This window comes from Pogoniulus pusillus, chromosome 24 (assembly GCF_015220805.1).
Source record: "Pogoniulus pusillus isolate bPogPus1 chromosome 24, bPogPus1.pri, whole genome shotgun sequence".
Classification (NCBI taxonomy): Eukaryota; Metazoa; Chordata; class Aves; order Piciformes; family Lybiidae; genus Pogoniulus; species Pogoniulus pusillus.
Genome location: NC_087287.1, coordinates 18,501,048 through 18,528,563, shown reverse-complemented (window position 1 = coordinate 18,528,563; position 27,516 = coordinate 18,501,048). Strand labels below are relative to the sequence as shown.

General features: G+C 44.6%; 1 protein-coding gene across 2 annotated transcripts in view; it reads left to right on the top strand.

Annotated features, from left to right (window-relative positions):
- METTL15 (methyltransferase 15, mitochondrial 12S rRNA N4-cytidine) overlaps positions 1–27,516 on the top strand; it is an 84,456-nt gene that overhangs the window by 31,082 nt on the left and 25,858 nt on the right. For both annotated transcript variants that reach the window (XM_064163846.1, XM_064163845.1), the window contains exon 3: positions 7,446–7,582. In XM_064163846.1, coding sequence (XP_064019916.1) covers positions 7,446–7,582 — 137 coding nt within the window. The remainder of the gene's footprint in view (positions 1–7,445; positions 7,583–27,516) is intronic.

The following is a 27,516-nucleotide window of genomic DNA, read 5'->3' as shown; positions in this document are numbered from 1 at the left end:
GGAGGAAGTTGTTGGCAGAGAGAGTGATTGGCATTGGAATGGGCTGCCCAGGGAGGTGGTGGAGTCACCGTCCCTGGAGGTGTTCAAGCAAAGCCTGGATGAGGCACTTAGTGCCATGGTCTGGTTGACTGGATAGGGCTGGGTGCTAGGTTGGACTGGATGATCTTGGAGGTCTCTTGCAACCTGGTTGATTGTATGATGCATAATTTCTTGGACAAGGATTCCTGTTGACATGGGAAAGAAAGTGACACAGTAGTTGTCAGCTTTTACATCTCATATATTTGCAAAATTCAACTAGCATAGATTAATTTAATTTATCTTTCATTCTTTGTTTCTCAATCCCTTTAGACAATTATCTTAGAATGAAGGTGCTTAAATATCCACATAAGTAAATAGTTTCCTGCTGTACATAGTAACATCCTATTGTAAAGTGCTGTTGTGAAGTAAAACAGAAGTGGAATTGAAGAAAGACCTCAACAAGGACTGATGCTGTTTTACTGTATCCCAAAGATTGTTGGAATAGTTGATGAAAAGGCCTAAATGGAATTGTTTGTAACTGAATTCCAGTAGGTGTTATAGATTTCACACAAAGAGAGCCTTTTCTTCTGCCTTCTCTCATATTGACCAAATGTATTTTGGGATGAAAAATATTGCTTGTCCACTGAAGTCCTAATTGGTCTTCTATTGGAATTCAGAAGATGAGTTGGAATAGGATGAGCCATATGTATTGGTTCTCATCAATTACTACTGTTAGCTAGAAAGGAGAAGACTGCAAAGCAGAACAGTTCTAAGCTTAATGAGTTTGTTTCCTTAAATGCTGTGTGGGTTTGGGGTTTTTTTACTGTTAGTTCTTCCTGCTGTTAGCAGTTGGTGTATGTATGTGTGGTTGTGTGCACTAGCTGTGTTCTCACTGACAGTCTGTGGGCATCAGGGCTGAGATGTTTGCACCCAGAGGTTCCCTGTCTTTCTCCTTACTGATCAACATTCATTATGCATCTGTGTAGAGAGGGTGGGTATGGAGCAGGCTGTGGTTTTGGGAAGGCTGCCTTCTGAAAGTGTTCATCGCTGTCTCCTAACACAAGTGTGTTTCTGTCCAGTTCTGAGCTCATCAGTTCAAGGACTTGAGGAAACTGCTAGAAAGAGTCCAGTGCAGAGGCAGATGAAGAAGAGAGTGGAGGCTTGCAAGGACTGGCTGAGGGAAATGGGTGTCTTTAGCTTGGAGGAGACTGAGGGCTGATCTCATTCATGGTTATAAAGATGTGAAGGGCAAGTGTTGGGAAGATGGAACCAGGCTCTGCTCAGTCATGTCCAGTGATAGGACAAATGGCAATAGGTGCAATCTGGAACAGAGGACCTTCCATGTGAACATAAAGAAAATCTTTTTCCCAGTGAGGATGACAGAGTCCTGGCACAGCCTCCTCAGAGAGGTTGCAGAGTCCTCTTCTCAGGAGACATTCAAAACCTGCTTGGGTACATTCTTGTGTGACCTAATCTAGGTGATCCCGCTCTGGCAGGAGGGTGGGACTGGATGATGTTTTGAGGTCCCTTCTGACCTCTACCATGCTGTGTTCTGGGATCTTGGGCATTGTCAGTGCAGCCTGTTGGCTGGAAAACACTTTGAAGTCTCTCTGGATCACCATCTTCCTCCATAGTGTTTGCTTGGTGTTGTGGTTTAACCGCATCTCTACTTCTAGAAGCTTGAAGGCAAATACCTTGGAGTCTGGATGTATTTTTCTCTTCTCAGCATCACTTTTTAGATTTGTACTTCTGATTAATTTTCTGTCTGTGTTTATTGAAACTATCACTTCTGTAGGTTGGTATTAGCAAAGGTCAGCACTGAGCATTAATATTTAATTTTGAGCTGGTGGATTTTGAGCTTTGCAAAAGAGAAAGAAAAAGACTAAGGGGCTGGGAAGAGACTCTGCCTTCTCCCACTGTCAACCTTAAAATATGTGCACAAACAATAAATGCTTTAAGAAGCATTTACTCTACTTTTTAAAAGGTCTATATTAATGCAGTGATCAGTGGTGAAAAATGTGGTCGTAAAAGCATCCAGCAGACCAGCTTGCAAAACCGTCACCGCTAAGAAAAGACTCCTGTAGAATTCCTTGCCACTGCTCCCCACTTCAGCTCTCTTTGTTATTCTCCTTACGTGTTTATGAAATGGTTCAGTGTATTAAAGTGGTAAGCTGTGGTAAATTCAAGATGTTTGAACAAGAGGTCAGTTATATTTATACTTTAATGCGCTTAGGGCTGATAGTTGAAAAAATAAAGTGGAGTGGAAAACAAGTTGTGTTGTGACAATGACCAATTTCTGTTGTGAATAACAAGGAAATTCAGACTAGTTTAGAGAACATGACTCATCACAGAAACACCAGGAGAATGGAGAAGCAAAATGTGTCTTGCAATGTGTTGATTATTTTGTTTATGATATTACTCCTCTGTTCCTGGGGTTGATTTATTTTCCTCCCCCTCCCCCCAGCAATGGAACAGGTACAAATAGAGTTGACAGAACAAGGGGACACAGTCTCAAGCTGCACCAGGGGAGGTTTAGGCTGGATGTTAGGAAGAAGTTCTTTGCAGGAAGAGTGATTGGCCATTGGGATGGACTGCCCAGGGAGGCGGTGGAGTTGCCGTCCCTGAGTGCATTTGAAAAGAGGCTGAATGTGGCACTTAGTGCCATGGTTTAATTGATGAGAGAATGTCAGCTGATAGATTGGACTTGATAATCTTGAAGAGCTTTAGTATCAGTCTGTCTTTGTGTGACTGGCCTACCATTCTGTTTCACTTGATGGCTGTCTTCATTACCTTCTAAGTGATCTCATGCAGTGTTTGATGAGTCTTATGAGCATTTAATTTGTAAGGAGGATCCTCCAACAGATGTAGTCTAAAGGTACTGCGAAATGTTCTGCTCAGTACATTACCCTGCTGGACTTGAATGACTGCCACACAGAAAAACTTCTTCAGACAAGAAGGGAAAAATGCTAACAATATGATAGAAGAGCAAAAGAGAGGAGTAATTCTATAGCTGTCCCTGAAATCTTCAGAGGAAGTGTGAAATGGAGGGCTAGAGGAAGAACCAGAATCACAGAATTAGCCAGGTTGGAAAAGACTTCTAAGATCATCGAGTCCAACCTATCACCTAACCCTTCTAATTAACTAACCCATGGCACTAAGTGCCTCATCCAGCCTCCTCTTAAACACCTCCCTTTCCTCTTATACTGCACCAAGCTGGGGGCAGATGTGGCTGGGTTGGAGGGCAGAAGGGCTCTGCAGCGGGACCGTGACCGCCTGAACAGATGGGCAGAGTCCAAGGGGATGACTTCAATAGCTCCAAGTGCAGGGTGCTGCACTTTGGCCACAACAACCCCATGCAGAGATACAGGCTGGGGTCGGAGTGGCTGGAGAGCAGCCAGACAGAGAGGGATCTGGGGGTGCTGATTGATACCCACCTGAACATGAGCCAGCAGTGTGCCCAGGTGGCCAAGAGAGCCAGTGGCATCCTGGCCTGCATCAGGAATGGTGTGGTCAGCAGGAGCAGGGAGGTCATTCTGCCCCTGTACTCTGCACTGGTTAGACCACACCTTGAGTGCTGTGTTCAGTTCTGGGCCCTCCAGTTTAGGAGGGACATTGAGATGCTTGAGCGTGTCAAGTGCCTCATCCAGGCTTTTCTTGAACACCTCCAGGAACGGTGCCTCCACCACCTCCCTGGGCAGCCCATTCCAATGCCAATCACTCTCTCTGGGAAGAACTTCCTCCTAACATGCAGCCTATGCTTTCCCCAGCACAACTTGAGACTGTGTCCCCTTGTTCTATTGCTGGTTGCCTGAGAGAAGAGGCCACCCCCCCACCTGGCTACAATGTCCCTTCAGGTAGTTGTAGACAGCAATGAGCATGTTGTTACTCAGTAAAGGAAATACAGTCAGAGTCACAGAACCATTTGGGTTGGAAGTCATCTCTCTGATCATCAAGTCCAGCCAAAGACCACTGTATCCCACAGTGCCATGTCCACAGGTTATTAAACAAAATCTGCTCCCTGACAAGCTTTAATACAATGACTGTGTAATGGGACCTTCGTCAAAGTGCTCTGCAGCACAGGTGATGAGTGCTAAGTGAGGAGGTGAGCACTATTTGATTTGTGGCTGTGATGGTTTGGGTGTTCTTCATCCCCCCACACACTTTGGAAATCACCCAGACTAGACTCAGCTGGCTCTGGAAATTCAAATGAAGCTTATATTTACAGCTTAGCTCAATATACAAGCAGATATTTACAGTATATACAGGAATATACAAGGTAAAAGGTAATGGGACAGAAACCTGAGTCCCCAGGAGGGGTTCCCAACCTCCCCTTCACCTTCCCCCTCCCCCTCTCAACCTTACACCAGTCCCAAGGAAGAATAGAGATTTGGCCAGGGGGTTAGGAAGCAAAGTGGATTAGTCAAAGAAACAGCACAGAGGGGTGAGGTTAGAGATGCAGCTCAGCCAGTTCCCCAGCAGAAGTGCTGAGTGTGTTATCTATGTTTTGATTTTTGTTTTTATACATCTCATCAAGCCACTGAGTGAGGCAGACATCAGCCTTGTTTTCCTTCCACAGCCTATTATCTAATTCTTCTCACTAACACATTCTAGCTAGGCTCAAACTAGCACAGTGGAGCATTTGGGATGCAGGTAGTAGGTAACTGCAAAGTTTGTCAGGTATTCTGGAGTAAACTTCATTAGATGTGGAAAACGATGGTAAGTAGAATTGCAGGTTCCTTCAGTCAAATGAAGTGCTTAAAAGGTATTTATTAGGAGATGATTTATCATCAAAAAGTCTTTTATACAAAAATGAGCAAGATGAACTCTGTAACTATTTTAGGGCCAGTTGTAAAATGAAGGCTGTGAAGTTTTTGTTTGTTGCTATCCATATGTCATGAAAGAGCCAAATGATTTCTAAAACATACAGTCATAAACTGATTATAAAATTCCCAAGGGGGGCTATGATGGGGTATCATAACTTAACAAAAGAATGGTGAGTCACTGCAAGAGGAATTCGTGTAATAATCTTTTCTGGTATTTATAGGACCAGGAGGATAAAATGTCATTTAATTTTATTTGATTAAAAACTACTAGGCAAGAGAGAAAGGGGAAGGGGAAAAAAAAAAAGGAACCATCCTTCTTTTATTTCAGGCATGGAAGATGAATGGAGCATATAAAAAACATGTTATGAAGCAGTATAGTGCAGTGATTAATTTCAAATCAGATAAATGTTCCAGGATGGTTGTGTTTAACTGCAGGTGTTATTTATTTTTTTAGATTCTGGTTGCAAAGTATTGCTTCTGAGTGGAACAAGACATCTGTTTGAGGTCTTGCTTGCTGGTTTTGACATATGTATCTGCGCACCTCAAAGATGTCCAGAGAAGGGCAACAAGGCTGGTGAGGAGCCTGGAACACAAACCCTATGAGGAGAGGCTGAGGGAGCTGGGGGTGTGCAGCCTGGAGAAGAGGAGGCTCAGGGCAGACCTCATTGCTGTCTACAACTACCTGAAGGGAGGCTGTAGCCAGGTGGGGGGTGGCCTCTTCTGTCAGGCAACCAGCAACAGAACAAGGGGACACAGTCTCAAGTTGTGCCAGGGGAGGTCTAGGCTGGATGTTAGGAGGAAGTTCTTCCCAGAGAAAGTGATTGGCATTGGAATGGGCTGCCCAGGGAGGTGGTGGAGACACTGTCCCTGCAGGTGTTGAAGAGAAGCCTGGCTGAGTCCCTTAGTGCCATGGTCTGGTTGACTGGCTAGGGCTGGGTGCTAGTTTGGCCTGGATGATCTTGGAGGTCTCTTCCAACCTGGTTGATTCTATGATTCTATGATTATCGGTCCAAGGAGTTAGGAGTAGTGCTTTTATGGTAGTAACTTTCCTTTAAGAGAGGATGCAGTGTTTTCTGCTTAGTCTGATATCCCACTCAACAGCCAGTACAGGACTTTTACAAGGATAGTACCAATAACAGAGTGCTTAAAAGTCCCAAGCTGAGCGGCCCTCTGCCGTAAGGGAAGTTCTCTGAGCAGCAGCGAGGTTTTGATTGCAGGAATATGAAGTTTACACTTCTGTTTTCAGGAATTTTTGAGTCCTGAAACACTTGCTTTAGAGATTCCAGTGCTCCGTTTTACTCACCTTGTGCTGAATCTGTACCTATGTATATTTCAGAGTGCATTCAAAGTTCCTTGAATGTGTTGTCATTTTTTAATCCAGAAGAGTGGAGAGGATGCTGTGTCTGCCTGACATTGCTAAAAATCTTTTAGCCTTGTTTAGTATATCCAAAAATAATTCCCAGCTCTGCTACACATTTGTGGGCAGCAAGTATTCTTCAGAAGCAGGGCAGTATTGTTTATCAAAGGGTGTAGCTCCATGTATAGAGTATGTCACCTCAACAATTAAAATGGAATTGCAATTAAGGTGGGCATTCCTTTTGCTATTCTGCATCTAATTACCACCTGTAATAATGGTAGAGAAGACAGTGCAGGGTTCTGCTTCAGTGGATATTAATAACCTAAATAGACAGCATTGTCCCTGCACAGTGAACCCAAAATCAGTGGTACTGTGTCTTGAAAAAATTTGTGTTCTGTGCTAACTAGGTAAGCCCCAGTCAGCATATATGTGCCTGTGCTGCCATCACACTTTGATCTGTGGTATAGAACTAGGAGAGTGTTATTTTTTCTCTAATTGATAGACAATACATCAGTCTTCCTTTTAGACGTGTTCTTTGCAAAGCAGATGGTGCTGCTTGCTTCCTTGAGTCCCACGTCCTGTATATCTTTGTATCCATGAAATTGAGCAAGTCCAAACAAAGCTGTCAAACAAGTGGCTTTCCTCTAAACTCCCATTGCAAGGAAATGCCAAGAGTGTGAAGCTGCAGTTGGTTGTACCAAGTGATTGTCCTTTTGTTCTGGAAGGATTGTTGGGGAGAGATTTCAAGCCCTAGGAAGATTACTCTGACGCGATTGCAGTTCTACACGAAACAGGAGAGCGTGTTCAAAGGGACATGGTGGCTATAGTCAGGGCTATGATTCCCCCCAGCATATGAGCAAGATTAGCAAAAGGAGCTGTGTTTGAAGTATCTGAGGGGTTTGGTGTCAAGATGAGGGTGCCAGACTCTTTTCATTGGTGCTCGGTGACAGGACAAGGAATGGCAGGTACAAAAGCACAGGAGATTCCACCTCAACATGAAGAGACACTTCTTTACTGTGAGGGTGCTGGAGCACTGGAACAGGCTGCACAGAGAGGTTGCAGAGTTTCCTTCTCTGGGGACTTTCAATACCTGCCTGGACGTGTTACCTGCCTGGACGTGTTCCTGTGCAACCTGCCCTGGCTGATACTGTTTTGTTAGATGATCTCTGGAGGTCTCTTCCAAGCTCTGACATTCTGTGATTCTGTGACTGTTCTAAAGTCAAGATGTTGTCTCTTTCCCTCAACAGCGATTCCTCGACATGACGTTTGGAGCCGGAGGCCACACCACAGCTCTTCTCCAGAAAGCCACTGATGTCACAGTTTATGCTCTAGACAGGGACCCCACAGCTTACCAGATAGCTCAGCAGCTTTCAGAGTCCTACCCGTAAGTTGTCTGCTCCTGTCTTAAATGTGATCAAGACAAGGTTGATGCTGTGCTGTTATATGCCCACTTCAGTATCTCTTTGTAGCATTAATATGCAGTTTTTAATGGCTTAGAGTAGCTTTATATGCTGTGTATGTTGCCTGTTGCATAGGAGATCACATTCAATTTACTTCTGAGTGTTTGTATGCAAGTTCCCCTAAGGTTTTGGAAGTTAAATACATATTCTGTACTCTCTTAATTTTGAGTATACATCAAGTAGCCAATTTTATCTTTAAAATTAGCTTTTAAAGATTCATGTGCTGTGCTTGCTTTGAGATGATTCTGATGGCAGAGTTGTACAAAAACATACACTGTGGTAAGTATTTCACAAAAAGAGATAGAATAATACACTTTTAACTAAGAAAATCATTCCAATATGGCTTATGAATAATGGTTAAAAAATAGGATTGTGATTCAGTGTTAGCTTTGCTAAATGTTTTGCCACTAGCTTCAGAAACTACTAAACAGTTTACTAGTCCACTCTTTTTGTGTGAAGCTCATGCTTCAGTTTTCTTCTTTGAGTGCTGCATTGGCTAAATGAACAATTGCTAAATGCAACTTCTAGGCTTTTTTTTTTTTTTGAGTTGTATGAAGTTCTTCACTGAATCTTAAAGGTTGGAAGGGACTTTGAAAGATCATCCAGTCCAACTGCCCTGCCAGAGCAGGATCACTTAGAATCATAGCATCATAGAATCAACCAGGTTGGAAGAGACCTCCAAGATCATCCAGGCCAACCTAGCACCCAGCCCTACCCAGTCAACCAGACCATGGCACCAAGTGCCTCATTGAGTCTTTTCTTGAACACCTCCAGAGACGGTGCCTCCATCACCTCCCTGAGCAGCCCATTCCAATGCCAATCACTCTCTCTGCCAGGAACTTCCTCCTAACATCCAGCCTATACTTCCCCCGGCACAACTTGAGACTGTGTCCCCTTGTTCTGTTGCTGGTTGCCTGGGAGAAGAGACCAACCCCACCTGACTACAGCCTCCCTTCAGGTAGTTGTAGACAACAATGAGCTCTGCCCTGAGCCTCCTCTTCTGCAGGCTGCACACCCCCAGCTCCCTCAGCCTCTCCTCATAGGGTTTGTGTTCCAGGCCCCTCACCAGCCTTGTTGCCCTTCTCTGGACACCTTCCAGCACCTCAACATCTCTCTTGAACTGAGGGGCCCAGAACTGGACACAGCACTCAAGGTGTGGCCTGACCGGTACTGAGTACAGGGGCAGAATAACCTCCCTCATCCTACTGGCCACACTGTTCCTGATCCAGGGCAGGATGCCATTGGCTCTCTTGGCCACCTGGGCACACTGCTGCCTCATCTTCAGCTACTATCTACCAGTACCCCAAGGTCCCTTTCCTCCTGGCTGCTTTCCAGCCACTCAGTCCCCCACCTGTAGCGCTGCTTGGGGTTGTTGTGGCCAAAGTGCAGAACCCTGCACTTGGCCTTGTTCAGTCTCATCCCATTGGCCTCTGCCCACCCATCCAGCCTGGCCAGGTCCCTCTGCAGGGCTCTCCTACCTTCCAACAGCTCCACACCTGCTCCTAGCTTGGTGTCATCTGCAAACTACTTGGAGTAGATCACACGGGAGTGCACCCAGTCAGATTTTGAGTATCTCCAGAGAAGGAGACTCCCCAACTCCTACCCCAGGCAGTCTGTTCCAGGACTCTGTCACCCTGACAGTGAAAACAATTTTCCTCACATTTACATTGTTCCTTTACTCAAGAAATATCCCAGTCAGAGCACTGGCCTTCTGCTCTGGGGGCTGCATTTTCATTTGTGTTCAATGTTGCTGTTTTGGGAGAGTTTACTTGACTTACTGAAGTGCTTCAGTTCATTTGGAGCTGTCACAACAAGGAAGGTGAAAAAAGCTGTTTTGCAGCCTGAACTAGTGAGATTTGATACCCCCTGCATCTGACACTGTGACTGCAATGGGAAATTGAAAATGAATAGGAATAACTGAATTTTCTGTTGTCATTTTGTTTCTAATTAGAATTTTGTACCTGTTAGTTGGGGGTGTTGTTAAATTCCAGAGTTTCGATTCCATGACAAATTGGGAGCCTTGCAGTAGCATTTGCAGTAGTCCAGCCTAACCATAAAATCCTTCAGTTCTGAATATTCAGTGTTCATTTCTATTGCTTATTCTGGTTAGGAAACATTAATGCTCTTAATAAAATCATATAGTTCCAACCATTAGTCATTACGAGGCCTCATTTTTGAAGCATCCTGTATCTGAAGTCACTGAGTTACAAGATTGTTAGACCTCAAGCTGCTGAAATATGCCTGAAGATATGGTTGGAAGAGACAAGTATGGCTAAATTAGGGGATTTTTCTATATACAGAACTAATAAATGAAGCTCTTCTTGTACTTAGCCAGAAGACAGCTGGCGTAATAAGTCACTGAATGAGAACACTGAGGAAAAATACATTTGAGGTCTGTATTTTAAATGTGTCTCTTTGCTTCTTGGTAGTGATTTTGTCAGAATTAAAATCCGAAGAGGGTAGAGTTGCAACTGCAGTTCTTGCATTCATTTAGCCTCTCTGTTTATTACTTTTAAAATTTAAACCATGTAGTGCTGCTTTAATAAGGAGAAAATGGGTCAGGGCCTGTTAGATATTCAGTGTGTGGGTGGGAATCCTTTGACGTGCTTTCTGGGGAAGCCTCTAACTTGGGAATTGCTGCTGAGAATCCAGGAGAACAGGATAAAATTCAGTCAGTAGCAATACATATTACAAGTAAACCCTTTCACACCCACTGAAAGGGAGAGGTTAGAGAGGTGGCTGAAACCTGGCAATCAACCACAGCATCATTGCAGGCTTCTACGTATGAGAAACCTCTGCGAAGCCTACGCAGAGGGGCCAATATGTTCTTGATAATTCTCTGAGCAGAATAAGAAATTGTGCCCCAAAAGTAAGGATAAAGAGTATAAAAATACATTTTAACTACCATTTTGTTGCAGTTCTAAACTGATCTTTGGGTGTGATGATGCTTGTGGCTGTTACTTTGAGTTGCCACTAAGTTAGCAGAAAAAGAGAGACTGAACCATCAGCTGAGCATTGTATGTTCTGGGGCAAACAGAACTGAGTTTATTCACTTCTAGGGAAAACAGAACATTTTTTTTTGTCTGTTTTATTGATGTGTATAGGATATTTGAAAAGCAGAACTGTTTCCAGCCATGGAAAACAACACTGAACACAATACATAATACCCTAGATCTATTCATTCTGTATGTCCGTTCATATAAGCAGAGTATGGTCAGCTTAAACAGAGCATATTTCAGGTGGAAGTAGTCATGGATATATGAACACTTTCTAAGCATCCTCAAAATGTAGCCTAATTTAAGACCAGGTAGGCAAAGAGTGCCTCATTAAAAAAGGAGCTGGAAAAGAAAAGATGCAGAAATCCAAGTGTTTATTTTAAACAATACACAGCTCAGCATTAACAGGATGTATCCAGGAGAAAGCCATGAAGGAGCTAACATAAGAAGATGGAAAATCAGAGTATACTGATCAAAAAAACAACCAGTCTTCAGATGTCACCTTGGTGCTTGAGAAGACTGCAGGAGTTGGGTGCAAGAGAAAGTGATTCTGCTCCCTCTGTTCCTCTTGATACTCTTGAGAGATTGCCAGGTCAGGACAGTCAGTATGGTTATCTCGTGAATTTGAATCATCTTAGACATCTTTAGACAGTGGATTTCTAGGCCAAGCAGCTTAATTACATTCCAGCCTGGGAAAATGCAGCCTCTAGACCACAGATAGTGATCAGGAAAGGAAGAATTATTCTGCTGAATGTTGTTTTTCTTCCATCATAGCTTTTCATCAGTGTTTCTAGGAATACTGTAAAATGCTTACTGTTCTTTGAGACTGAAAGGATGATGAGAAGGAGGAATGAGCTTCTGTCTCTTCTAAAACAAAGACTCTTCCATGGTTAAGGATATGGAGCTGAATGTGGGTGATGTGATTTTCTTTTCAGTATCAATGTGTGGACTGTCTGTTTTTAAGGACGTTGTCTATATCTCCTAGCTCAACCTTATGGAATGCAGTGCCAAGTGTTGCTTTAACCAGCAGCCATATCAGACATGTCCATTATAAGTGTGAGGTCCTGCACCTGGGCTGACACAGTCGCAAGTACTACTCCAGGCTGGGTGGTGAATGGCTGAGAGCAGCCCTGAGGGAAAGGACCTGGGAGTCTGAGGTGATGCAAAGCTCCACAGGAGCCTGCAGTGTGAATGCAGCCCAGACACAACCCTGTGCTGGGCTGCAGCAAGAGCAGCATGGGCAGCAGGGCAAGGGAGGGGATTCTGCCCCTTGGCTCTCCTGAGACCCCACCTGGAGTACTGTGTGCAGTTCTGCAGCCCCCAACACAAGAAGGACATGGAAGTGTTGGAGCCAGTCCAGAGGAGGCCACAAAGGTTCTCAGAGGGCTGCGGCAGCTCTGCTATGACAGGCTGAGAGTTGGGGCTGTGCAGCCTGGAGAAGGCTTTGAGGAGATCTTATGGTAGCCTTCCAGTATCTGAAGGGGGCTACAGGAAGGCTGGGGAGGGACTATTGACAAGGTCTGGCAATGACAGGAGGAGGAGGAATGGGTTTGAACTGGCAGAGGGGAGGTTTAAAAAGGATGTTAGGAAAGGGTTCTTTGCAGTGAGGGTGCTGAGACACTGGCACAGGTTGCCCAGGGAGGCTGTGGCTGCTCCCTTCCTGGAGGTGTTCAAGGCCAGCTTGGATGAGGCCTTGAGCGACCTGTTCTAGTGGGAGATGTCCCTGCCTATGGCAGGAGGTTGGAACTGGATGGTCCCCTCCAAGATAAACCATTCTATGATTATTTTGTTCATTGTTTTTTTTTAGTGAATTTATCAGTGTGGTGTAACAGTGCTCAGAACACCTTTTGAAGTTTGATGTTACAGCTCTTAAACACAGAATGTTTCTGAGGACAGTTCTGTGAAGGTTAATCTGGGTTGTAGATAATTTCTTTTTCTGCAAGGAACAAATGTCTTTAGCTTTTGAAGTAAATAATTATGGTGCTGAAATAATCTCTCAATTTGTATCATCTCTAGAGGAGACACTGGCTTTTCCTTTCGCCCAGTTCCTGGTTTTGAGGAGGAGGTTTCTCTTAGGTGTTTAGGTGACTTTAGATCCTTTTATATTGCTTTCATAACCACTCCATTATAGGTTCATAGAATCAACCAGGTTGGAAGAGACCTCCAAGATCAGCCAGTCCAACCTAGCACCCAGCCCTATCCAGTCAACCAGACCATGGCACCAAGTGCCTCATCCAGGCTTTTCTTGAACACTTCCAGGGACAGTGACTCCACCACCTCCCTGGGCAGCCCATTCCAATGCCAGTCACTCTCTCTGGGAAGAACTTCCTCCCAACATCCAGCCTGTACTTCCCCCGGCACAACTTGAGACTGTGTCCCCTTGTTCTGTTGCTAGTTGCCTGGGAGAAGAGACCAACCCCACCTGGCTACAGCCTCCCTTCAGGTAGTTGTAGACAGCAATGAGGTCATTAAATTACATGTAAACCATTTTCTCTTTGTTGAACTTGAAATCTAATTATGAATGTCTTAAAAAAGATAGACAAAACCAAAGAATCAGAAATGCCTTGTAGAAACATTTGAAGCATTTTCTTTTGGTAGTTGAATAGTTGAATTCTGGATATATTTTCATTCTAATAACAAACCAGTTCAGTGTTTATCAAAACAATGAGTGTTTTGGAAAGGAAACTTATCAAGTAATCCTTTCAGTGTATCTACTTTTTCTTTTCTCATAGCACCAAAACTTAAGTTTCTGCTTTTTTCTTTTAATGAGAGGGAGGGAGAAGAACAGAGGTTCTAACCTGAGGTTTTTTACACCTAGTAGCTAGTTGCCTACAGATCTTTGTCTTGTTGAGAGGATGGTGTCTTCATATTTGTCAGCAACAATAGGATATTATCTTGCTGTCAAGGGCTGTATATTTAGCTTATTTTTGTTCACATTTACAATAGGGAGTCATTGAGGCACTCTGCACAAAAACTATATAGAAGTACTCCTTGTATCACACAGTAAAGGGAAAAGTCCATTACCTCACTATATAACTTGTAATTTTTGACTGTAGAAGATTCCAGCACTTTCATATTCAGGTGGAGATGATATAAGCATGTGGACAAAAGGTGCTTGTTCCTTACTGAGAGAAGGTCAAGGCTTGTTGGTATTAGCACCAGATTTGTTCTTTATACCCAGTAACTAAAATAAAAGATGGTAGTTTCCAATTCCTAACTTTAATTCTTCTTATTTGATACAAAGGTAACTAAAGGAAAACCTTTGTCAGCATACACTAAGTAAGTATGAAATACATAGAGCAGTCAAACAGAAAGGGATCTGGGGGTGCTGATCGATACCCACCTGAACATGAGCCAGCAGTGTGCCCAGGTGGCCAAGAGAGCCAGTGGCATCCTGGCCTGCATCAGGAATGGTGTGGCCAGCAGGAGCAGGGAGGTCATTCTGCCCCTGTACTCTGCACTGGTTAGACCACACCTTGAGTACTGTGTTCAGTTCTGGGCCCCCCAGTTTAGGAGGGACATTGAGATGCTTGAGCGTGTCCAGAGAAGGGCGACGAGGCTGGGGAGAGGCCTTGAGCACAGCCCTACGAGGAGAGGCTGAGGGAGCTGGGATTGGTTAGCCTGGAGAAGAGGAGGCTCAGGGGAGACCTTATTGCTGTCTACAACTACTTGAGGGGTGGTTGTGGCCAGGAGAAGGTTGCTCTCTTTTCTCAGGTGGCCAGCGCCAGAACAAGAGGACACAGCCTCAGGCTGCGCCAGGGGAGATTTAGGCTGGAGGTGAGGAGAAAGTTCTTCACTGAGAGAGTCATTGGACACTGGAATGGGCTGCCCGGGGAGGTGGTGGAGTCGCCGTCCCTGGAGCTGTTCAAGGCAGGACTGGACGTGGCACTTGGTGCCATGGTCTGGCCTTGAGCTCTGTGGTAAAGGGTTGGACTTAATGATCTGTGAGGTCTCTTCCAACCCTGGTGATACTGTGATATTGTGAAGTTGTTTGGAGTTCAGGTGGTTCCTCTGATCGACTCATTGCACTTCAAATACTGTTATTGCTATCTTAGATACGTTAGAGGCTGTGCTTAGAAGTGACAGACTATAAAAATGAATTACTTTGACTACATCATTTTAGTTTTTTCTCATCGTAGTAATAAGCATCATTTGCATTTTAATTTGATTTTGGCCTTTGTGACTCAGCTGTTCCAAGTGTTGTGCAGAATATTCAAAGGACTGAAAGTAAAATCAGGCAGTTAATTGCTGGCCTTGTATTTGGGTGCCTGAAAAATACAGCAACTTAACTTGATCAAGCAGCAAAAATTTGGCTAGAGAGATTTCAGAGAGTTTCTGTGGAGAAAATGCATAACTTGGAATGGAAATTACCTGTGGCCTTATCACTGCTGAATGGTGCAGGTATTTGAGCTGAAGTGATCTTAACTCTTGACATGCACAGATTGATAAGAAATAATGCAACTATCGAGTCTCAACAGCAGGAGTGGTGTTGGTGCTCTTTACTAGACAGGCTTACAGTCATGATGAGAAGTTGAATGCTGCTGAAACCTCGATTTTGAAATACAAGTCAGGAAAGCAGAACCAAATTCTTCCTGATAATGATATGCATATTGGCCATTTATCCTCTAGGTGATCTCTGCCAGTCTGGGAAGGGAAAGGGGAGGATAAGAAGCACTCTCTTCCTCTTCTTATTCTGTCTTTATCTCTGGGGAACCACTGTTACTTTTTTTATTCCACTGCTTTCCTGGGGACCTGAAAATTGCCCCTTTGCCCCTGTTTTTAAAAAAGCAGCCTTTGTTCTTCCCTGCTGCAATGCTGCATCCAGTCACAGGTTTCACACTTCTCTGAAGCGCTTCAGCCGAACTCTTGAATATTTTAAGCTCAAAGGCCAATTTCAATAGAGCTTTATATGAAAAAATGTGCAGCCTTTAACTATAACCAGAATGTTCTCAGTGTTTTGGCTTTCTGACGTCTTTCTGTCCCATAATCAACTTTAAGAGGTACTGCAGGTGGCTTGGAGGTAGAGTGAATTAACGATTAATAAGGATTTCTGCAGCTTTTTGCGTCACTTTTTATTTCCGAACCATTTGCTAACAAGTCACCTAAGGGCTTAAAATCGACCAGGACAATAAACAGCAGGAGCCTGTGGTGAAATTGATGCTGATGAACACAGAAAATAAATTACAGAAGTCAAAATAAGTATTATTTTATTGGGTGCACTTGATACCCTAACAAATTGTTTTATTGTAAGGAATACAAAGAACTAATTCAAGTAATGATTTTTCTGTTGTGGTTTTATGTAGATCCTAAAGTTCCCTCTTTATATGTAATGCAGTGATTATGCAGTTTATTAAATGTTGCTGTGCATATGGTTTTAGTTCTTCCAGAATATTGACTCAAGTGGATATTAGTCTTAGTACACCATTTTTGGACAAGGGTGGTGAGATTCTGAAATAGGCTCCCAGGGGTGCTGTGAATGCTGCCTCCTCCCTAGAGGTGTTCGAGGCCAGATTGGATGAGGCTTTAAGCAGCTGTGTCTAGTTGAGAGGTGTCTCTGCCTGTGATGGGGAGGCTAGAGTAGATGTCATTGTAGCAGGAAGGTGTGAAGGTGTCAGTCTCTTTTTGGTGGTGCCCAGTGGTGACAATGTGCAAGTTAGACAACAGGAGGTTCCACCTCAACATGAGGAGATACTTCTTTGTGGTGAAGGTGATGGAGTACTGGACCAGGCTGTCCAAAGAGGTTGAGGAGTCTCCTCTGCAGACTGTCAAAACCTGCTTGGATGTGTTCCAGTGTGGCCTGCCCTGCGTAATCCTGCTGTATCGGTGGGGTTGGACAATCTCTGGAGGTCCCTTCCAATCCCTGACATTCTGTGATTCTGCTTAGAGCTGCCCATTCAGCCCCTGGCCAAGCTGCCGGGACCATTGCTTCTCCTGTCTGTGTACTGCTCTGCAGCTCTTTCTCTGCCCTCTCTAATGGTAGCTGTTTAATGGCTTCCAAACGAAGGGAGGATTCGCAGTGTTGTTCATTTTGACGTTTCTGGTGTGTAAGAAAGGCTTTAAACTTGTATTGCCCCAGTGGGAAGACAAAAGGTATAAACCTCACTGCGGCACAAGTTTAAAGATGCCAATGAAAATGAGGACTTAGCCAAGGTAGCAAATGTGCATTGCTTCACCGTTGCCTTTGGCAAGCTGAGCCTTAGATGGTCTTGTCAGCATTCTGCCTGTTTGTTCCTCCTAGAAACTTGTTGTGGAAGCACTTGTTCCTCTTGAGATCAATTTCCTTTTGCTGGCTCAGACAAGTGCACCAACTGGTAATGGGGTGGGGGGGAGCACCAAAGCAAAGCAGACAGAACTAGGTCTGTGTTTTTGCACAGTGTTATGGTTACAGTGGTCATTCAATAGTGGCAGAAAGCAAACTTCATTAGAAAGTCACATGTGCTGAATATGGATTGGATAGGGCTGGGTGATAGGTTGGACTGGATGATCTTGGAGGTCTCTTCCAACAAAGAAAAAACAAACAAACAAACAAAAAAACCCCAGAGAGGATCAAAATCGGCCATGTCTCTAGAATAGAATCAGCCAGGTTGAAAGAGACCTCCAAGCTCATCCAGTCCAACTTATCACTCAGCCCTAGCCAGTCAACCAGACCATGGCACTAAGTGCCTCATTCAGGCTTTTCTTGAACACCTCCAGGGATGGTGACTGCACCTTTATAAAAGAACCCTCAGTTGTACTTTGAAAGGGCAATTGGTGCATGTTGCTTTTTTGGTGTTTGGGATTTGTTGCCTTTTGTTTGTTTATTTGTTTGTTCTTTTTAACATTTTCTGGTACTTACTGAAGGGAAAAACCTACTGGGGATGCAGGTGAAAAATTCCCATGCTTGCAATATGTACTATGATATAATTTACTATTTAAAAGGTACTTGCAGACAATTTTTGCTTCCAGTACCTTTCTTCCACTCAAGATCAATACTGAAAATGGAGCAGAGAACTCAGCAATGAAAATGTAGTAAGCTATTTTTTGCCACATCTTAGGTACTCATAATCAATATGCAAGAATTTTGGGGTGCTGTGACTTTTGTCTTTCAAATTCAGATTGGTGCTAACCATCCTAATACTTTTTTGAAAGGAACAAGAGAGAAATGCTAATGTTGGTATCGTTTTGAATTCTTAGAATCATAGAATCAGCCAGGTTGGAGGAGACCTCCAAGATCATCCAGTCCAACCTAGCACCCTGTCCAGTCAACTAGACCATGGCACTAAGTGCCTCATTCAGTCTTTTTCTGAGCACCTCCAGGGACAGCAACCACACCACCTCCCTGGGCAGCCCATTCCAATGCCAATCACTCTCCCTGTGAAGAACTTCCTCCTAACATCCAGCCTATATCTTCCCCGGCACAACTTGAGACTGTGTCCCCTTGTTCTGTGGCTGGTTGCCTGGGAGCAGAGCCCAACCCCCACCTGGCTACAACCTCCCTTCAGGTAGTTGTAGACAGCAATGAGGTCACCCCTGAGCCTCCTCTTCTCTGAACTTGTGTTTAAACGATCACATATGGTGAGTCTAAAACTGAGTTTCTTAAACTTCATAACAAAAGATTGGTAAAGTTTGGAGGGGCCACAGACAGAGTGGATTTACTTTGCATGTTTTCTTGCAGCAACATCTTGGGCATGTTTCTTTAACTGTGAGGCAAAGGTTTTTGTGTGTGTTTACAGACATGGAGAGCATGGTACAAATATTTAAATGACTTAGCTCGCGTTCCGATCTCTGAAGTGGAAATAATGCCTCTTCTCCCAGGAATACTTAAAGAGATGCTCAAGACAGGAGTGATTTGAGATGAACAAGACTTGCTGCTCAAGTGAAAGAGATTTATTAGTGACTACATGAATAGTTGACAGGCTCTTCCCAAGCTCCTGTTGAAGGGAAGAAGACCATCTTGGAGGAATTTCGTCTCAAAAGGACCAGCCTTATTACTCCATTAAGGTTGCACCATGGATCCCTAACCTCTGAGGAGTAATGACAGGACAAGTCTTTTCCCCTTCTGTTTCAGAGTATGCTAGCACTCCCAACTCCAATATAAGCACTTTGGAAGCCACAATGGAACCATCTACAGAGTTAGGAGACCACAGTTTTCAGTAGTTTGTAACCTGGCCAAAGGAGGATGCCTCCCATGTGGCAATCTTTGGAAAGCACATCTCCAGAGACAAATCTTTGGGCAAGGCTTAGAGGACCTGTCATCTCCTCCATAGCAATACTCAGGCTAATGTATATTTTGTACCCAAGTGACAGTATAGAACTGAACTGCTTTCACCTGCCAAATCCTCATTACAGCTGTATCTCATACAGTTGTCCACCAAGTTCCACCTGTAGAACTATGAGCTGCTGGCTGTACTCAATTTAAGTGACCATAAAATTTTGGCAGAGCAGCATATTTCTTTTGTCTTCATTTTTGGACACGATGGAGCCTCTTTTGTCTAAGTCTCTTAGCATTTCAGCTATCCTGAGATGGAAAATGTTGTAATTTACAGTAATATTTTGGTGAGATTGGAGATTGAGAATGGAAAAGTAATGCTTAATGCCAGCATTTCATCAGGATGGTTTAGTGTTATCTGTGGGACCCCAGATAAGTTTGGGGAACCTGCTCTCAGGTCAGTCTTGTGTCACTAACCTTGTGTGTTACCTTAAGAACATTGTCCATTCCCTTCCCTGTGGATGCAGCCACAGTTTGCACAGCTAAACCTCTTTGTCTGTAGGCACAGCTGGAAGGATTCAAGTATTGAGCTCCATACAGGCACCACAGTTCTGTCCATCATCTGGGTGGCTGCAGTACAGAACCTGTACTGCATCCAGTTCTGGAGCCCCTGTTACAAGAGGGATGTGGAGATGCTGCAGGGTGTCCAGAGAAGGGCCATGAGGATGCTCAGAGGGCTGCATCACCTCTCCTATGAGGACAGACTGTAAGAGTTGAAGCTGTTCATTCTGGAGAAGAGGAGGTGACCTTATTGTGGCCTTCCAGTATCTGAAGGGGGCCTACAAAAAAGCTGGGGAGGGACTTTGTAGGCTATCAGGTAGTGACAGGACCAGGCGGAGTGGAGAAAAGCTGGAGGTGGGGAGAGTCAGCCTGGACATGAGGAGGAAATTGTTCAGCATGAGAGTGGTGAGAGCCTGGAATGGGTTGCCCAGGGAGGTGGTTGAAGCCTCATCCCTGGAGGTGCTTAAGGCCAGATTGGATGAGTCTCTGTCCAGCCTAATCTAGGGTAGGGTGTCCCTGCCCGTGGCAGGGGGTTTGGAACTAGATAATCCTTGTGGTCCATTCCAACCCTGACTGATTCTATGATCTTTGACAAAATTCAGTGTAAGGAGAGTGTTTTGTTAAAGAGTTGCTCTGTGGAGGGGATGGAGATGAAAGGGAAAGCCACTTGCTACTTGGTGCGTTTATTAGAGAGGGGATCAAAGATTTATCTCTCTGCAGATTTTTCCCAGGTACCTTCTGGGTAAAGGTACTATAAATGTTTAAAAGATGTCACTTTCACTCGAAACTGCTTACTTGGGTTTTAGCCATATGTTTTGAAAACCAAAAGAGAAGTAGGATCTGCCTTGTTTTGCCTTCTCAGGTCTAACTTAGAGGATGATATGAGGTAGAAAATACTATTTTTATACCGTCTATCACCTTTGTTAACATTTTATTAGATATAAGTCATGTAGTTGCATAGTGACAATATGGTTCACCCTGTGTTCTATTTTGGTGTCTTTATTTAAAGCTGACATGTAACTTGCTGTACCCAAAACCCCAAGTGAGCCAGTTATTGGAGTGTAACAAAGTTTTGACGTCAGAAGTGCTATTTATTCCACTGGCAGCCATTAGCAATGCATTACCCTTTGGCACTCGTGTTTTCAGAAACATGGTTAAATTTTTATGACTGGTTCTGGCCAATTAGGATTCTTTCTCAATATAGAAATAAGGGAAGAGATCTTTTTACAACTTACTAAATGTAGCTTTCCAAAAAAAAAACCAAAACCCAACAGCCTAAAAATATGAATTACTGCACCCAGAGTTTGCAAAACATACTATTGAGCCACCCTTGAGATTGCCTGCTGGCTGCACATGTGTATGGGAGGCAGGGGTTAAGCTGGGCTGCCTTGTCAAATGCAGGAGCCCTCGTGTATGGGAGGCAGGGGTTAAGCTGGGCTGCCTTGTCAAATGCAGGAGCCCTCGTGTATGGGAGGCAGGGGTTAAGCTGGGCTGCCTTGTCAAATGCAGGAGCCCTCGTGTATGGGAGGCAGGGGTTAAGCTGGGCTGCCTTGTCAAATGCAGGAGCCCTCGTGTATGGGAGGCAGGGGTTAAGCTGGGCTGCCTTGTCAAATGCAGGAGCCCTCGTGTATGGGAGGCAGGGGTTAAGCTGGGCTGCCTTGTCAAATGCAGGAGCCCTCGTGTATGGGAGGCAGGGGTTAAGCTGGGCTGCCTTGTCAAATGCAGGAGCCCTCGTGTATGGGAGGCAGGGGTTAAGCTGGGCTGCCTTGTCAAATGCAGGAGCCCTCAGATTAGAATTTAACATCGTTACAGCTGCGTCATGCTCCTAGGTCAGTCTGGTAGCTTCCATAGGATGTCAGAGTGCCTCAAGACTTAAGGTAGAGAGAACCATGGAGATACTTAGGAACCATACTTAGGTGTGGCCAGCAGGAGCAGGGAGGTCATTCTGCCCCTGTGCTCTGCACTGGTTAGACCACACCTTGAGTACTGTGTTCAGTTCTGGGCCCCCCAGTTTAGGAAGGACATTGAGATGCTTGAGCGTGTCCAGAGAAGGGCAACGAGGCTGGGGAGAGGCCTTGAGCACAGCCCTACGAGGAGAGGCTGAGGGAGCTGGGATTGGTTAGCCTGGAGAAGAGGAGGCTCAGGGGAGACCTTATTGCTGTCTACAACTACCTGAGGGGAGGTTGTGGCCAGGAGGAGGTTGCTCTCTTCTCTCAGGTGGCCAGCACCAGAACAAGAGGACACAGCCTCAGGCTGTGCCAGGGGAAATTTAGGCTGGAGGTGAGGAGAAAGTTCTTCCCTGAGAGAGTCATTGGACACTGGAATGGGCTGCCCGGGGAGGTGGTGGAGTCGCCGTCCCTGGAGCTGTTCAAGGCAGGACTGGACGTGGCACTTGGTGCCATGGTCTGGCCTTGAGCTCTGTGGTAAAGGGTTGGACTTGATGATCTGTGAGGTCTCTTCCAATCCTAATGATACTGTGATACTGTGATACTGTAACCAGGGGATGCTTAGGAAAATTGAGTGGAGGGGATGGGCTTGGCAAAGCCAAACATCTTGTTGATAGATTTCAATAGAGGTTTCTGTTGCTGGCTTCTTCCCCAAAAAGTGAAGCCTCAGCAGCACCAACCTACTGAGCACTTGTGTGCTGCGTGTGCTGCATACGCAATGGGATGGAACGGCTGCCTCAGAGGTTGCTATAGAGTCTGATTCCTGGTGGTTGGCTTAGGATGGCTGGCTGTGTTTTGGCAATAAGAAATGCCACTGTCTACAAACAGAACCTACAGACAGACACATTTTCCTTCTGTGGGAATCTTCTCCTGGGGGCTTGGTAATGTGCAGTGTGTGAAGCCAGAGTCACTCACCTGCAGAAGCTCCAGAACACCTCTTTGTCTGTGCTGCAGGTTTGGTTTGGAGGGAATGCTTTTTGTATAAGAAGATTTTTCCATTCCTGGAAATACTGTCAGCTTCTGTCATTGGTTGTTTCTGCTAAATTGCTTCTCTTCAAGTCTCCAACCTTTACTATGACAGGCCAAGTTTTATATATTGTATAAATGGTCATGGTCATTGCAGTCTAAAGTTGCTTAACTTTGGTAGCCATATTACTGTCTACAACTACCTGAAGGGGCATTGTAGCCAGGTGAGGGGTGGCCTCTTCTCCCAGGCAACCAACAACAGAACAAGGGGACACAGTCTCAAGTTGTGCCAGGGTAGGTATAGGCTGGATATTAGGAAGAAGTTCTTCCCAGAGAGAGTGATTGGCATTGGAATGGGCTGCCCAGGGAGGTGGTGGAGGCACCGTCCCTGGGGGTCTTCAAGAAAAGACTGGATGAGGCACTTAGTGCCATGGTCTAGTTGATTGATTAGGGCTGGGTGCTAGGTTGGACTAGATGATCTTGGAGGTCTCTTCCAACCTGGTTGATTCTATGTGGATTCTATGTGTGGATATCCTAATTTTCCAAGTAAATAGAAGGCATTTACAACGTGTGTAATACAGTTACAATATGGTTTTCAGGTAATTCCAGGAAACAACCATTTCTTCAGCAGGTTCACACATTAATTTTGAACGTTTTTTATTTGCTTACCATTCACCATTTCATAGGAAATTAGATTAAATTAAAGATGCAAGGCACACAACTCATTGTTTATTTAAAGTCCAGTTGGTGAGGTAGTGGAAGTGGAAAGCTTGTTGTGAGGAACTGAGTCACGTCTAGAACTTGGCATTTCAACTCAAACTTCAGCTGCAGTTTGGGAAAGCTGATGTCAGTGTAATTAGCTTCAGAGGTTGATCTCCATTTGTGCAAAGTTGTGACATTTTGGTGACTTCATATCACTTAGATGGGATTTGTTTGTAATGAACACAACTTTGTATTGATGTAGTAGAGAGGAAGTGTGGCTCACAACTGGGTAAATAGTTAATTATGTGAGAAAATGAGAAATAATAGCAAGAAATAAGTGTCTTGAGAAAAGACTTCTTTCCTCTGGAAAGTAGGAACAGCCTTTTCAGCCATGTTTTTCATGATGGACATCCATTAGTTGTTCAGAGAACATAGAAATTATAATCATAGAACCATGGAATGGTTTAGGTTGGAAGAGACCTCAAAGATCATCCAGTTCAAACCCTCTGCCATAGGCAGGGACACCTCCCACTAGAAGAGGTTGCTCAAGGCTTCATCCAGCCTGGCCTTGAACACCTCCAGGGAGGTTGTGGAGCACAGAGTCACCCAATGTGATCAAAGATCACATTGGGTGACTCTGTGCTCCACAACCTCCCTGACAACCTATTCAAGTGTCTGATCACCCTCACTGTAAAGAACTTCTTCCTAACATCTCCCCTCTTCCAGTTTAAACCCATTACTCCTCATCGTGTCATTACAAGACCTTGTAAGTAGTCCTTCCCCAGCCCTCCTGTAGCCCACTTCAGTTACTGGAAGGCTACTCCAAGGTCTCCTCAAAGCCTTCTCTTCTCTAGGCTCAAGAACCCCAACTCTTGGAGCATGTCCTTATAGGATAGGTGCTCCAGCCCTCTGAGCATTGTCATGGCCCTCATCTGGACAATGTCAATGTCTTGAGAATACCTATAAGGTTGCATTGATTCTTCATGGGGAAGAATATGGAAGAGAGCAAGAAAGTCAGGAGCATGAGGGCAACTGGAGAAATACATCAAGTGGAGCAATCTAGAACTGTATAGGAGTTTTGCTGAGAAAAATGGAGCATCAGAAAAATACTTCAAGGCAGAGGGATTTGAATAATTCCTGGTGGAAGAGATAGGACACATTTAAGAGCAATAATATGAATCAAGTGAAATAAATGGGAAAGATGTAAAGGTGGAGTGTGTTAAGCTAAATGGCAAACTACAGAAGTATTGGCTGACTGTTCAACCACTGCTTAACATGTGTGAGGAAGTCAGGGGCAGCCAAGAAGCTTTAGAGGAATCCTCAGGATATGTCTTCAGCTTATCCAGTTCAAGGTGGAAGTATTGAGTGAAAGATTTTGTTTTTTTGTTGAGAGGGGAGAAGCCCAAAACTGCTACATGGTTGTGCATTGCTGTCTTGCTTGACTTTTCATTTCCTCTACAGCAGGACTTTGTCACCTCTTACAGTTGCCATGGAAAGTACTGTGGCTTTACACCTTGCTGTCCACTTCAGCACGGAATCGATCGGTGAAAACGCTTCTAATTGTGCTTGCTCTTCTGAGCAGCCTGGAGCCTCCGGGAAATTTCCCACCCTTGTGTGTGAGTTGGGTTTGTTTGTAATGTCTGTGTTCAGGCTTTGAGCTGAAATTTTCAGTTGTTCATTTGAAATAAGAAGTAGTAGTCTCTGATTGCACAGGAACTAGTGTGGCATCTCATGTCATATCTGGCCAGCCAAATCCTGTGCACTTCTTTTGTGCATGCAGGAGAGGAAAGAATCATAGAATCAGGCAGGTTGGAAGAGACCTCCAAGATCATCCAGTCCAACCTAGCACCCTGTCCAGTCAACTAGACCATGGCACTAAGTGCCCCATCCAGTCTTATTTTCAGCATCTCCAGGGACAGCAACTCCACCATCTCCCTGGGCAGCCCATTCCAATGCCAATCACTCTCTCTGTGAAAAACTTCCTCCTAACATCCAGCTTGTACCTCCCCCAGCACAACTTGAGACTGTGTCCCCTTGTTCTGTTGCTGGTTGCCTGGGAGAAGAGACCAACCCCACCTGGCTACAGCCTCCCTTCAGGTAGTTGTAGACAGTAGTGAGCTCTGCCCTGAGCCTCCTCTTCTGCAGGCTGCACACCCCCAGCTCCCTCAGCCTCTCCTCATAGGGTTTGTGTTCCAGGCCTTTCACCAGCCTTGTTGCCCTTCTCTGGACATGTTCCAGCACCTCAACATCTCTCTTGAATCGAGGAGCCCTGAACTGGGGTGTTTTGAGTCCTGTGGGTAATGATTTTTGGTTCTTAGGAAGCAGTAGAACACAAAAAAGAAATATAAGCACTTTGTTACACTCTTTTAAAAATGAAGCCAAATAATCATTTAAATGCTTCCTGTACTATTTCTGAGGAGGTTTCTCTATGTATTTTACATAAACTGCAGTTTACTAGAGGGGACAATCAACATTTGTCATGTTTTAGTGTAGAGAGGGGTGGATATAGATGAAGCTGTGGTTTTGAAATGGCTGCCTTCCGAAAGCATTCCTAGCAGAAGCCATTCGTGTCCAGTTCTGGTCCTCTCAGTTCAAAAAGGACCTCAGGAAACCACTTGAAAGAGTCCTGTGCAGAGACACAGAGATGAAGAGTCAAATGTCTGTTATGGGGAAAGGCTGAGGGACCTGGGTCTCTTCAGCTTGGAGAAGAGGAGCTTGAGGGGTGACCTCATTCATGTTTGTAAAGATGTGAAGGGCAGTTGGGAGGACAAAGCCAGACTTTTCAGTGATGTCCAATGATAGAACAAGGGGCAACAGAGGCAAGCTGGAGTATAGGAGGTTCCATGTGAACATAAGGAAAACTTTTTCCCTGCAAGAGTGACAGAGCCCTGGAACAGGCTGCCCAGAGAGATTGTGGAGTCGCCTTCTTATCTGGAGGCATTCCCAAACACACTCCTTTGTGACCTGTTCTAGGTGGTCCTGCTCTGGCAAAGGGGTTGGACTGGATGATCTCTTGAAGTCCCTACCAAACCCTGACATTCTGTGCCTGAAAATACGTTGGCATTCATGGTACTGACAGAAGGAAAGTCAGAGATGTAGTCTGAAGCAGAAAGTTTTCTGCCTCTCCAGTATCTGGTTTTTCAAAGTAGAACACCACCTCACTAGTAAATAGACTGGGAAGACTTGGCATGATGATCTCTGCCGTTCCAAAGTCATACTTGAGAGGCTGTTAACTGCAGAGACAGGAGATAAGGGCATGCAGGGAGCATGTCTGCCTGTATTTCTAGTGCAAAGAAGCAACCCTGATAGAGGAAAGAACCTTCTGATGCAGTCTGAGAACTATCAGGAAAAAAAGACAGATGAGAGAATGCAATGATAGAGGCAAAACTTTGATCAGTCACTTTTTCGAAGCCATGAAATCTTATGTTACCAACTGCAAATTTAACTGCAGATCTCCTGATCAAAATGAAGCAACTTCAACTCTGAATGATTTGAAAGAAAAAAAAAACCCAACAATGAAATTCATAGAAAGTAAAACTTGGAGGTTAGAAACCTGAGTTTTAAATAATGTCAGAAACTTACCTGGTGGAGTGTTCTTGATTTTAAACTAAACTTCTGCAATTCCTAATCAATGTTTTCTTTTCCTCTTCTTAGAAATCTCTTGAGCAACAGGAACTGCCTAAATTATCTGCCTGGGTGGTTTTGTGTAGTGTATACATAAGTAATTTTTCCTGGTGTCTAGTTCAGAGCTGCTTTGCTGCCCCTTTAGCTAAGTATTCCTTGACTTGCTCTCACTTGGCATGCAGAGTGACCAAACACTGACGTCTCTTTAACAACTTCTTAGAGAGATGCATCCTGATCCCTTCCACCCTTCTTTTATTCAGAAAGCAAAAACAAACCAAACCACAGCCTTCAGTATTTCCATGTGACTCATGTTTTCTAGCCACCTCTTTTTTTGTTGGTCCTTGGATCTCTTTGAGTTTGTTGACTACTGTTTTTTGAGCACTGTCTGTAAAACTTGGCCCAGTACTTAAGGTGATGCCAGATCAGTTCTGTGTCACATGGAATACCTGACACTTAATTTTGCTTATCAGACTTTTCCTAACTATAGAATCATAGAATCAAACAGGTTGGAAGAGACCACCAAGATCATCCAGTCCAATCTAGCACCCAGCCCTAGCCAGTCAACTAGAACATGGCACTAAGTGCCTCATCCAGGCTTTGCTTGAACACCTCCTGGGACGATGCCCCCACCACCTCCCTGGGCAGCCCATTCCAGTGCCAGTCACTCTCTCTGGGAAGAACTTCCTCCTGACATCCAGCCTATACTTTCCCCAGCACAACTTGAGACTGTGTCCCCTTGTTCTATTGCTGGTTGCCTGGGAGAAGAGACTACATTGTCCCTTTAGGTAGTTGTAGACAGCAATGAGCTCTGCCCTGAGCCTCTTCTTCTGCAGGCTGCACACCCCCAGCTCCCTCAACCTCTCCTCATAGGGCTG